This window comes from Diceros bicornis, chromosome 3, assembly GCF_020826845.1.
Source record: "Diceros bicornis minor isolate mBicDic1 chromosome 3, mDicBic1.mat.cur, whole genome shotgun sequence".
NCBI classification, from domain to species: Eukaryota; Metazoa; Chordata; class Mammalia; order Perissodactyla; family Rhinocerotidae; genus Diceros; species Diceros bicornis.
In genome coordinates, this window is record NC_080742.1 from 97,576,037 (window position 1) to 97,589,977 (window position 13,941).

Here is a 13,941-nt window from a genome sequence, read left to right on the forward strand (position 1 = left end):
CCCCCACCGCCCCATACGGCTATAAGGAAATGAATTCCGCCAACAAATCTAGGTGAGTTTGGAAGCAGTTCTTCCCCAGTCAGGCCTCCAGATGAAAATGCAGCTTGACTGACACTTAGCTTGAAGCCTTGTGAGACCCTGAGCAGAGGCTCCCTTTAAGCTATGCTCAGACTCTTGATTCTCAGAAATTGTGAGATAATGAATGTGTGTTGTTTTAAGCCACTAAGTTTGTGGTAATCTGTAGTACAACAATAGATAACTGATACCAAGATACTACCTTTTTGTCTGTGAGACAAGTTGCAAGTATTTTTTCTATTTTCTCATTTTTTCTATTCTCTCGTTTTCTGTTTTCTCGTTTCTTTTAGTGTTTTTTGCTATCAAATTTGTTTTGTTTTGTTTTTATATAATCTAGTTTATCTGTTTTCCGATATTGCTTCTGAATTTGCAGTCATAGCTAGAAAAGTTGGCCCACTTCCATATAATAGAGGAATTTACCCTTATTTTCTTCTAGTACTTGTGTGGTTTCATCTTTTATATTTGAATACCGAATTCACATCAGATATATCTAGGTGAGTGGTGTGAGGGATGGACTCTAGTGTATCCTTTTCCATATGGCTAAGCAGTTGTCCCAACACCATTTAGCAGAAAGTCATTCATTTCCTCACTGGCTTGTGATATTATATTTATTTATACAATAGTCCCCCCTTATCTGCAGTTTCACTTTCCGCAGTTTCAGTTATCCTGGGTCAACCATGGTCCAACAATAACACTACCTTACAATGCCTACGTCATTCCCCTCGCTTCATCTCATCACATAGGCATTGTATCATCTCACATCATCACAAGAAGAAGGGTGAGTACAGTATAATAAGATATTTTGAGAGAGAGAGAAAGACCACATTCACATAACTTTTATTTTATTTTATTTTTATTTTTTTTGTGAGGGAGATCAGCCCTGAGCTAACATCCGTGCTAATCCTCCTCTTTTTGCTGAAGAAGACTGGCTCTGAGCTAACATCTATTGCCAATCCTCCTCCTTTGTTTTTTCTTCCCCAAAGCCCCAGTAGATAGTTGTATGTCATAGCTGCACATCCTTCTAGTTGCTGTATGTGGGACGCGGCCTCAGCATGGCCGGAGGAGTGGTGTGTCGGTGCGCGCCCGGGATCTGAACCCTGGCTGCCAGTAGCAGAGCGTGCGCACTTAACCTCTAAGCCACCGGGCCGGCCCTCACATAACTTTTATTACAGTATATTGTTATAATCGTTCTATTTTATTATTAGGTATTGTTGTTAATCTCTTACTCTGCCCAATTTATAAGTTAAACTTTATCATAGGTTTGTAGGTATAGGAAAAAAACATAGTTTATATAGAGTTTGGTACTCTCTGTGGTTTCAAGCATCCACTGGAAGTCTTAGAACATATCCCCCAAGGATAAGGGGGGACTACTGTCCTAGATTTCTAAATGTAATTGAGTCTTTCTCTCAGATTTTCTCATCCCATCCCATCAGTTTGTCAGTCTATGCATGTTGTCATGCTGTGCTATTTAGATATAAAAGCCCTGGAGTTTATAAGTTTGTTATCCAGTAGGGCTCACCCCCTCCTTGTTCTTTTTCAGGGTTTGCCTAGCTATTCCCTGCTTGTTCATTCTTTTCCAAGTGAACTTTATAATCAGCTTGTCTAGCTCCAGAAAAAAAAAAATCTGCTAGTATTTTTAACATGATTGTGTAACATTTATAAGTTAACTTAGGGAAAGCTGACATATTTATGATTTGAGGTCTTTCTATTTAAGAGTATAGTACATCTTTCCATTTGTTCAAGTCTTCTTTTGGGGCTTTCAGGAGTGACTCGTGGCTTTCCTTATACGTGTTTAGACATTTCTTGTTAAATTTGTGCTTAGTATTTTAAGATTTTTGCACTGATCTTCATAATGAGTTCTGTTTGGGCGGGGAGGGGAGGTTCAATCTTCATCAGGTTTTGCGATCAATATCATACTCATTTCATAAAACAAATTTGAAAGGTTTTTTTTTATGCTCTGAAATGCCTTAAGTAGCATTAGGATTACTAGATCTTTAAATGACTGGTAGAATTCCTCTGTGAAACTCCCTCTGTGCCTGGTGGTTTGTTTTTGTTGATTTTGGGTTTTTTTGAGGAACTTTTGTGACATTATTTCTTCTGAATATTAGTGATTGGTCTATTTGGATTTCTATTGGGACTGGGATCAGTTGGAGTAAATTGTATTTGCCTTAAAAGTTATTCTTTTCTTCTAGGTTTTCAAATTGATTTGTAGAGAATTGTATGAAGCCATCTCTTAATTTATAAAATTTCCTCTTGCAGTGTTTTCAAATTTATCAGTAAGAAATCATAGACTGAGAAAGGAAGACTTGGGACTTTTGCTACATGCTGAATATTTTGCTTAGTACTGACAACATCTAATGAAACCATCTGTTTAAACCAGTTAGCCATCTTCTCCTTCTTCCTCTCCTCCTTCTTAACAATAAACATTTATTTCCCAGAATGTGCTCTGCTCACATATTATATTCTTTTCTAGGATTTCACATTGCCCAGAATCTAAACAATGTCCTGTAACTTTTTCTGGAACAGAAATATACTTTTAAAAATTATACAATTATTTGTTAATTGTTAGTACTAGACACTGTGCTAAACATAATGAGTTTGAAAAGATGGAAATGACGCCTGTCCTCAGGGGATTTGCTTATAGTAAGTATAGCAATGCTTATACTATAGGCAGATTGTTTATTGGGATATTTCCAGTTCTTGGATCTGGAAAGGATTCTTTTTTTTTTTTTTAAAGATTTTATTTATTTATTTTTTCCCCAAAGCCCCAGTAGATAGTTGTATGTCATAGCTGCACATCCTTCTAGTTGCTGTACGTGGGACGCGGCCTCAGCATGGCTGGAGAAGCGGTGCGTCGGTGCGTGCCCAGGATCCGAACCCGGGCCACCAGCAGTGGAGCGTGAACACTTAACTGCTAAGCCACGGGGCCGGCCCTGGAAAGGATTCTTTTACTGTCACTAACTGTACCTCTCCAAAATATGAGTATTGGCATTTCATTTTCCAATCACAGCATTCAGTCTTTCCATGTAACTCTCTTTGGCAACATAACTCCAACAATTATTTAGCCACGCCAGGACCTCTAATCCATTGGCCCATCCACATTTTTTCATCCTGTCTCATTCTTCCACATCCTCACATTTCTCCTTGCCTGGCTTAAATCTACGGTCTGTCATTCTAATCATCACATTGCATATACCTCTCCCTATTCTTCTCTACCTCCCTGGCAAAACCCTGACCTCAGCTTACAAGGCACCTGTCCCTGAGCAGTTAGCAGACCATGACTAGAGAAAAACATAAAACCATATTGCCTTGTCTCAGTGAAAATTCATGTACACAGCTGGTTAGCCTTTTATTCATTTAACTTTTGAAAAATATATTACGTTGAAATCTGACTGCTGAAGTTTTGGTTTTATTAACTATTGAAGTTTATGATTGAAAGAATTTGTTCACTAGTTGTTTTGTATTAACTAACCTTAAATATTTCCTTTGACCCTCCTTTTAAAGGCTTTTAAAGGATATTGAAGCCATGGGTAATTGCTTATAGAAGGAATAGCAAGCAGTAAAAACAAAAAGACTTTATTGTGTAGTTGCTGGATTTATTATTTGTTAGCATAGATTAGATTAAAATTTCAGCTTTTGATTTTTGTTTGGATGTTTTAATTTCTTAAGCAATTAAGAAACTGTTATTTTATTAAATTGCTTTGCACTTCATATTTGGGTGTTAACTTCTTGACGTTGTCTAAAAACTGATAGCATCTTTGTTGCTTCTGAGGACTATTGTGGTTAAAAAGAAATGACCTGATTTTATAAATTTCTCTCATTTTTTGGTACTTTAATTTAGTATAATGATTCACTACATAAAAAATGTTCTCTAAAGAATTATCATAATATGGCTTGAGGAAAATAATCATATTTACTTGATAGGGTTGTTGAGAATTAATTACAGTTCAGGAAACAAGGACTCTTGATGTTGAACTGTTACAGACAGGTTGAGCCAGGGGTATTCTGTGAAGAATCTGAACAGAGTTGGCCATATCCCATGGGTAAGGTCTTGAGGAGAAAACTTTCATTTTCCCCTTAGGCGCTGGCAGCCAAGAGGGAACCTAAGATTGTGCAGTGACAAAATGGAAAGTAGCCTTCTGTTTCTATCACAAAGACCTTTATTTAATTTGTGAAGTTGGACAATGAGAGCCTGTTGTTTTTTGTACAGTGCAGATCATTGTGTTTGTGTATTAATCATCTCATATAATTCTAAGTATTTCATTTAAATCTAAGTATCCAATAAGCTAGACAGTATTCTTAATTTGGGATACAGTTGATGAAAATAAGGCTAAGAAAATTTGGTAATTTTTCCAAAGTTGCATAGCCAGTTTGTGCAGAATGGGATTAGAACTTAATCTTGTCTTTTCATTATACCATTGGTTCCCAAATCTGGCCGTTTATCAGAGTTAACTAGGAAGCTTATTAAAGCTACAGACTCCTTAACTTTACCTCTGCAAATTCAGGTTTAGCATATTTGGCACAGAGCTCCAGGAATCTGTATTTTTAATAAATACTCCAGGGATTCCTGTGTTTTGGAACTCTTGCGTCCAATATTATATTTCTGGTAGTGTAATACAGGTAGTGATATGGGCATCCTTATCTTGTTGCTGTTTTTAAAGAAAATAATTTTATCATTTCACCATTGAGTATCATTTTTGCTGTAAGATTTTCGGAGATTCTTGTTGTCAGGTTCAAGATTTCCACATTCCTAGTTTGCTGAGAATTGAGTGTTGAATTGTGATAAACTCTTTATCTCCACTGATCAATTCATATGTTTTTTTCCTTTAATTTTTTAAGATAGTGGATAATAATAGTAATAGGTTTTCAAATATTGAACCAGCCTTGTATTCCTGAGGTAAAGACAACTTGTTCGTGATGTATTCATTTTTAAAAACATTGTTGGTTTCAGTTTTAATGTTTTCGTTAAGATTTTTGTAATCTCTCTGAGATTGTCTTTAATATTGCTTCCTTATACTGTCCTTGTTTTGGTATCAGGGTGATAATAGCCTCAGAAAATGAGGTGGAGAACGTTTTCTCTTTTTCTGTTCTTTGCAGGTAGTCATACAAGACTGGAATCATTTGTTCCTCAAATGTTTGGTAGAACTCACTTGTAAAACTGTCTAGAAATGTTTTTGCAATGGTTTAATATTCAAAAGGACTATAAAGCCTTCCAAGTTTCCTGATTTTCCAGTCAGTGTTGTGCATTTATATTTTTCTAGGAGTTTATCCATTTTACCTAAATTTATGAACAACACTTTTATTTTTAAGCTACATCTATATTTATGCCCTCTTTTTCATTTTCAGTTTATTTCTGCTTTCTCTCTTTTTTCTCGATTAGTCTTGCCAGTGCTTAGTTAATTTTACTGATCTTTTAAAGAACCAACTTTTTGCTTATGAATAATACTTTTTATTTTTAATCTGCATCTATATTTATGTCCTCTTTTTCATTTTCGGTATTGTGTATTTCTACTTTCTCTCTTTCTTGATTAGTCTTGCCAGTACTTTCTTAATTTTATTGATCTTTTAAAGAATCAGCTTTTGCCTTTTATCATCTTATTTCATCTTTATTTTCTGTTACTTCCTGACATCGTTGTTATTGTTTTTGTCTTTCATTTTTGTTGGGTTTATTCAATTATATTTTTCTAAATTCATAGTTTGTGGGCTGTATTTTCTAATATTAGCATCCCAGGCTATAAATTTGGCTTTTGCTGTATCTCACAGGTTTTGAAAAGTAGTATTTTCACTATTTAGTTCTAAATACTTTCTAATTTCCACTTAGACGTTTTCTAATTTTTCTAGTTATCTTTTTGTCATTGATTGTTTTTTAACTTAGTTGTCTTGTGAGCAGAGCACATGGTCTATATGATGCAAACTCTTTGACCCCACTGCACACTGCTTCTTGAGGGCCTTTGCTTTTGCTCTGCCCTCTCGTGGATGGCTCTTCCCCAGATATTTGCAGTGCTCACTACTTTATTTTGTTCAGGCTTTGACTCGATTATCACTTTCTCAGTGAGGCCTTCCCTAGCCATCTACCAAAAATTTCACACACCCTCTTCTACTTCATATCACTCTTCCCTGCTTTATTTTTTCTCCTTACCACTTATCACTTTCTAATATTATCCAACATCACGTTCCAAACTGGATCTGGAAGGAAGTACAGTCATGTGCCACCTAAAAACCTTTTGGTTAACAACGGACCACATATACAATGGTGGTCCCGTAAGATTAGTGCCATATAGCCTAAGTGTATAGTTAGCTATACCATCTAGGTTTGTGTAAATACTGTAGGGGAGGAAGAAATTTTCCTCTACCCCTCCAGGTTCTTCTGGCTGGTCAACGGATTAAATGGACATGAGACAGATTAACAGGAGAAAAATGAACAAAAGTGTAACAACATGTGTACATGGGAGAAACCCAGGAAAACTGAGTAACTTGATAAAATGGCCAAAGCCCTCACCTTAAATCCTCAGCTAAAGACAAAAGATGTTGGAGTGGGGAGGGTCAGGGACTTCAAAGGGAAGGAAAGCACTTCACAGGTAGGTGAAAAGGAGCAAATGTTTGGAAAACTAGTGACTGAGGACACAAAAAAAACAGAAGAACAGAGGGGAGCCCAACAAACAGGCTTTTCTAGGTTCCTCCCTGTCTACCACCTAGTTCATGTTAGGCTAACTAAGGTGATAGCTTGCTTCCTGAGATGGGTTTTTTTATCTGAATTCTTTTAGGCAGTTAAAGGGGAGTTAATAAGAAAAACTTTGAGTCTTTTGTTTCTTAAAAATAATCAGCCTAAAATAATCTTCATGTTAAATAAGACACATTTTGAGGTGGCAAGTTTTGTTCCCCTTCATTGCACTCTGCTGTTCACACAAGGATGCAATCACCCAAAGCATATCTCAGAACATTTTCCCCTTGTAAGCAATGCATGACTGTAAAGCCACTAAGGGATTTGTGGCTGGGGACAGAAACGAAATGTAAGCTGTAAGAGAAGGGAAAGTTGAGTGTCCAGGCTTTGCCTGCAGTGAGATTGAAAAGTAGTGGTAGTGTGAGTAAGAATGACACAGCTGGGAAGTCAGGGTTGTGGTCAGATAGTGAGGTTTTAATTTAAGACTTAAGAGGTCATTAAATCATTTCTGGGTGATGATGAAGTCCAGGGTAGGGGCAGGGTTACTTAAGTAGAATATGGGTGAAAGTTATAGGAGGAACATGAATCAGATTTTGAAGCTAGGGTTTTGAAGGGTTCTGGACATTGCCCCACATGCTGGTGGGATTTAGAATGAAGAAAAAGATGTGAACCTAATGTCCGAGTGTCCACCTGTTGTTCAGAGCTGCTTGATGGAATAGCCCCTGATTTAGCATCCTCTGGCTTCCCAGTAATTGGAGAGGGAATTGGCTGGCTTTCTCTCTTGGTCCCTCTTGCATGGTTCCTTTCTGTGTTCAGGGTTAAGGAGGCCAAGATGGAAGTGGGAAGGTCTGGAGTTGTTTGAGGAAAACAATCTAAATAGAAATCTCGTTGTATATATGTTGAAGAGGGGATGGCTCCTTAGATGCTCAGTTCTTTATGGAATTGAGCAGCCTCTACAGTTAGTCTTGAACTTCAGGATTTCATGGCCTTTTGAGAAAGTAGTACTTTTATTTTTGATGTTCGTTTGCTTGGTTTTTGCCTACCCCCAAGGCAAATATTTTAGGAAGTTGTAATGTCTGTTTTAGGTGAAATCAAATGTTTTACCTAAATGTCTCTACTCTGTATTCTTTGCAACATTTTTATTGCAAGTTGCAAATTTGCAACTTTTTTTGTCCGTTCATTTGCTATCATGGCTCCATTCATTTTGCTTAGAGAACATTTTCTTCCACTTCTGCAGTTTTTGTGTGTGTGCATGTCTTTAAAAAGTGCTAACAGCTGACATGACAGCACTTTCATTGGTGTCTGACTTTCCCTTTGTGCTGTGGTCATTTCCAGCTGCCCCTCTGGTATTATTGTAGTGGGAGTTTTTGTTTGTTTGGGTGCTGGTGGTGGTTTCTTTTGTTTTTGAAGCTTTTGAATTGATATGCAGTGAAATCAATAATAGGGTTTTTTCTTTTTTTTTTTTTTTTTAAGGAAGATTGGCCCTGAGCTAACATCTGTTGCCAATCTTCCTCTTTTTTTTTTTTCTTTTTTCTCCCCAAAGCCCCAGTACGTAGTTGTGTATCATAGTTGTAGAGTTGTAGCTCTTCAGTATGGGACACTGCCAAAGCATGGCTTGATGAGCGGCGAGTAGGTCTGTGCCTAGGATCCGAACCAGGGAAACCCTGGCCGCCAAAGCGGACCATGAGAACTTAACTGCTACGCCACCGGGCCAGCCCCTAAATAATAGTTCTTGGTTGTCAGACAGTTAAGAAATTGAGCTGTTTACTGTCTTCTAGGCTTATGGCATAACATTGTACAAAACAGCTTAATTTTTGAAGTGGAGTTTACTGATGCTGATTTGCTTTGTCTTAACTTTGAGGGGGTGATAATATTTTTTAAATTATTTCATAGTGTAGAAATAAGAAATAATGTAGAAGCATCGCTTTGTACATTTCTTCTGTGTGTACATTACTTATATACGGTTTCTCTGCCTTAATGTTCAGTGAGACTATTTTATATGTGCATTGGGCTCTTTACAAAGATTCCTCAGGAAGTTCTGTGAGGCCTCTGTGAAGACCAAATATTATCAGAAAACATCGGAAAAAATTGCTGTTCAGTGCCACATTGTTTACAGGGCATCATAAGGAGAGGGAAAATAGAATTGTTTGAAGTCTTTCAGTTATAAATTTGAAATGTAACTCTAGATTTGTTGAATTGAGAGTAGGCATCAGGGCAGGTTTAATGTTTGATTGGAAAGTAGAACTATTTTTTCAAGTTACTTATTTTTAATGACAGATTTTAAGATCCTTGAGTTAAAAGAGTTGTAATTTTACAGTTGGAAGGGACCTTACATGTACTGTCACGACACATATATACTTAAATTTTCCTCATGAAAAGTTAGAACCTGAAAAAAATTACTAAACTTTCTGAAAGCAATCCAGAACAAAGGTGAAGAATTATCCATTAACATGAGCAAATGAATAAGTCAGCTGTTTTGCAGCTATTGGTTTTCTGAGCATTAACACATTGGCCTGTGGTTTTAATTGTTGAATCCTTTTTTTTTTTTTTTTTTTTTTTTGTGAGGAGATCAGCCCTGAGCTAACATCTGATGCCAATCCTCCTCTTTTTTTCTGAGGTAGACTGGCCCTGAGCTAACATCTGTGTCCGTCTTCCTCTACTTTATATGGGACGCCGCCACAGCATGGCTTGACAAGCGGTGCCTCGGTGCGCGCCCAGGATCCGAACTGGCGAACCCCGGGCCGCTGCAGCGGAGCGTGCGCACTTAACTGCTTGCGCCACCCGGCCGGCCCTTATTTTTTTGTTCAATGCTATCCGTATGTCTTCTTACATTTGAATCTTTATTAACGGTATGTATGCATAGGGGTCCTAAGTAAATAGTTCAGAAGTGCTACTTGGTGGTTTGGAAAACAGTAAATATGAACTTGGTGGATGATTTGTAAGTGTCCTAAAGTGTCTAACATATCTCTCCTTCTCTTTTAGGAAATTGAAAATGGCCCTTCAGCTATGCTAAGTCTATAATGGGAAGTGTCACAGTTCGATATTTCTGTTATGGATGCCTTTTTACATCTGCAACCTGGACGGTTTTGCTTTTTGTTTATTTCAACTTCAGTGAAGTGACTCAGCCACTTAGGAATGTGCCCATCAAGGGGTCTGGGCCCCATGGACCATTCCCCAAAAAATTCTATCCCCGTTTCACTCGAGGCCCAAGTCGAGTATTAGAATCACAGTTCAAAGTAAACAAAATTGATGATGTGATAGATAATAATCATATTGAAGATTCAGAAAAAGGCAATGTGAAATTGTCTTCTGAATTGGGTAAGTGTACTTGATTTTTACTAGTAGTATGTCAAAGTATTTAATCATTAGAAGTTTAATTATTCTTTAAATCATGTGTTGCTCAGGGGATTAGAAATGTATCATTTTTTTCCCCACTGATTTATTTCATTCATGAACTAGCTGAAGTCTTATGATTTTTGCCCTCAGTGGGGAGTTATATTCTAATTTGTCTCATTCTGACTTCAATATTTTATGACCACTTGGGAGAAACTAATAAGGTCCAGAATAGAAAAAAAAAAATGAAAAATTAAGTGGCTGGAAAGAAAATGGAACCTATGGGGGAAGATTTTAATAGCTAGCATTATTTCATAAGGGAAAGAAATGGTTGAAAGGTTACTTGACTATATTTAACATATTTTGAAAGGCAGAGTTAATTAAAACAGAACATAAACCAGGTTTAGAAATAAGCTGAGATTACTTATATTTGATAAGATTTCTACTCATAAGAATTATTAAGGTGCTGGAATATATTAAATATAGGAGTTTGTAAAATTTTAGTATAAAACAAACTTTTTTTTCTTCAAAAATATATTCTGTTCAATTTGGAAGCAAGAATCTACTGTATATGTCTTTGATTACTATAATAGTAGAGTCCTGGTTTTAACATATTTTAAGAGATAAATGAGCCATTTTGGTTCTTTAAAACTTAAAAAAAAGAACTTTGATCTTGTCATAAAAGCATCAAATAATAAGTAATTTAGGAGCAAAAGCGTATAGTAAGAGATTTTGAGGTCAAAAGATCCATAGAATATGAAGAAAGTGTTAAAACAGATTTTTAAAATTTGATCATAGTTTCAAAGAAATAAAATCAGTTTCTAGGGGCCGGCCCGGTGGCGCAAGCGGTTAAGTGCGCGCGCTCCGCTGCGGCGGCCCGGGGTTCGCTGGTTCGGATCCCGGGCGCGCACCGACGCACTGCTTGGTAAGCCATGCTGTGGCGGCGTCCCATATAAAGTGGAGGAAGATGGGCACCGATGTTAGCCCAGAGCCGTCTTCCTCAGCAAAAAAGGAGGAGGATTGGCGGATGTTAGCTCAGGGCTGATCTCCTCACAAAAAAAAAAAAAAAAAAAAAATCAGTTTCTAGGACTTAATGATTTTCTAATCCATGCAGTCGAAAGTATTTAAAATTATATGAGGAAATGGAAGCTAATACTTCAATTTTCATAAAATACACCTTCCAATCTTTTTCAAACAGCCATTTAGACATTTAAAAAGCATTAATGGGAAAATTTCTAGTTTTTTAATTTATTCATAATGATTTTGCTAAAACTTTTATAAAGAAATAACATTGAGTTTACCGTTTTGAATGGACTTTGTATTTGCCTTTGAAAGTAGTAATGAGAGAATTATAAATATTTGAAGTGACAAACCCAAATTGCCTAACTGAAAAACTAAATTCTTTATAAAAGATCCTAAAGAATACACAAAAAAATTGATTACAGCTAATAAATGAATTCAGCAAAGTTGCAGGGTACAAGATCAACACTCAAAAAGCCAGTTGCCTGTATACTAGCAGTACTTACCCAGAGCAATCCACAGATTGAATGCAAACCTTATCAAGATCCCAACAGCCTTTGTTGAAAAGATTCTAAAATTAATATGTAATTGCAAGAACAGCCAAAACAATCTTGAAAAAGAACCCAGTTAGAGGACTCACACTTCCCGATTTCAAAACTTCCTACAAATCTACAGTAATCAAAACAATGTGATACTGGCGTAAGGACAGACGTATAGATCAGTGGATAGACCAAGAGTCCACAATCTATGACATCTATGGTCAAGTGACATCTGTGGTCAATTGATTTTCAAAAAGGATGTAAGACCATTTAATGGAGAAAGAATAGTCTTTTCAACAAGTGATGCGGGGACAACTAGATACCTACATGCAAAAAAATGAAGTTGGACCCTTATATCATTCAAAAAAAATTAACTCAAAATGGTTCAAAGACCTAATTATAAGAGCTAAAATCATGATCATAGGGATAAATCTTCATGTCCTTCGATTTGGCAATGAGTTCTTAGATATGACACTGAAAGTACAAGCAACAAAAGAAAAAATAGATAAACTGGACTTCATTGAAATTAAAAATTTTTGAACATCAAAGAACACTATCAAGAAAGTGAAAAAAGACAACCCACAGAATTGAAAAAAATGTTTGCAAACCATATCTCTAATGGGTCCATTATCCAGAATATATAAAGAACTCTTACAACTCAACAATAAAGACAAATAGCCCAATTTAAAAATGGACAAAGGATGTGATAGACATTTTTCCAAAGAAGATATGCAAATGGCCAACAATCACATGAAAAGATGTTCAACATAATTAGTTATTACAGAAATGCAAACGAAAACCACAATGAGATACCATTTCGCATTTGCTAGGATGGTTGTGGTTTTTAAAAAATGGAAAGTAACAAGTGTTTGGTGAGAGTGTGGATAAATTGGAACCCTCATACATTGCTGGTGTGATTGTAAAATGGTGCAGCCACTGTGGAAAACAGTTTGGTGGTTCCTCAGTAAGTTAAACATGGAATTACCATATGACCCAGCAATTCCACCCCTGAATATATACGCAAAAGAATTGCAAACAGGTGTTCAAAACAAAAATTTGTACACAACTGTTCATAGCGCTATTCTCAATAGACAAAGGTGGAGACAACACAAAATGTCCATCAGCTGATGAAAGGACAAACAAAATGTGGGTGTATCTGTACAGTGGAATATTTCAGGCGTAGAAAAGAATGAAGTTATGATATATGCTACAACATAAATGAACCTTGAAAACATTGTGATAAGTGAAAGAAACAGGACACAAAGGTCAAATATTGTGTAATTACATTTATGTGAAATGTCTAGAATAGGGAAGTTCATAGAGACAGAAAGCAGATTCGTGGTTACCAGGGCCTTCGGGAGGGAGGAATGGGCAGTGACTGCTTTATTGGGTACAGAGTTTCTTTTGAGGGGTGGTGAAAATGTTCCGCAACAAGATAGTTTTGATGGTTGTACAACATCGTAAGTGTACTAAAGGTCACTAATGGTAGATTTTATGTTATGTACATTTTACCAAAATCCAAAAAGTGAAAAAAAAAACCCCACTAAATTTCTTAGAAAACTTAATTTAGAAGGAATTAATATAAATCAATGTAGTAAAAGTATGCTCATTTCTGAATAGGGCATTATCCTTAAACAGGGAAAAGAACCTGTTAAAAAGTACATTTTAGAGGGGCCGGCCCGGTGGCGCAAGCGGTTAAGTGCGCGCGCTCCGCTGCGGCGGCCCGGGGTTCGCTGGTTCGGATCCCGGGCGCGCACCGACGCACTGCTTGGTAAGCCATGCTGTGGCGGCGTCCCATATAAAGTGGAGGAAGATAGGCACAGATGTTAGCCCAGGGCCGTCTTCCTCAGCAAAAAAAGAGGAGGATTGGCGGATGTTAGCTCAGGGCTGATCTCCTCACAAAAAAAAAAAAAAAAAGAAAAAGTACATTTTAGAAAGATTATCAACAACAAATTTAAAATTAAAAATAGATTCTCTGATTTAATCTACAGTTATAAAATTAATTGAAATAGCTCCTCTGGCATGCTAATTAATTGAAATTTGTCTGTAATTTTATTTGAGCAGGGGAGGGAGAAAAAGTAAGCTAAAGTGATCTTTTTTCCCCAGTTTTATTGAGATACAATTGACTTATATAACATTCTATTAGTTTAAGGTGTACAACATAATGATTTCGTATTTGTATATATTGTAAAGTGATTACCACAATAGATTTAGTTAACGTCCATCACCTCACATAGTTACGAATGTTTTTTTCTTGTGATGAGAACTTTTAAGATCTATTATCTTAGCAACTTTCAGATATACAGTACAGTA

General features: G+C 36.6%; 1 protein-coding gene across 7 annotated transcripts in view; it reads left to right on the forward strand.

Annotated features, from left to right (window-relative positions):
- GALNT11 (polypeptide N-acetylgalactosaminyltransferase 11) overlaps positions 1–13,941 on the forward strand; it is a 66,106-nt gene that overhangs the window by 23,085 nt on the left and 29,080 nt on the right. For 6 of the 7 annotated variants that reach the window (XM_058533783.1, XM_058533747.1, XM_058533793.1 and 3 more), the window contains exon 2: positions 9,719–10,054. In XM_058533783.1, the coding sequence (XP_058389766.1) occupies positions 9,757–10,054 (298 nt within the window). In that variant the 5' untranslated portion in view covers positions 9,719–9,756. Of the gene's footprint in view, positions 1–9,718; positions 10,055–13,941 lie in introns of those variants that run through there. The other variant, XM_058533803.1, reaches the window with a different exon arrangement.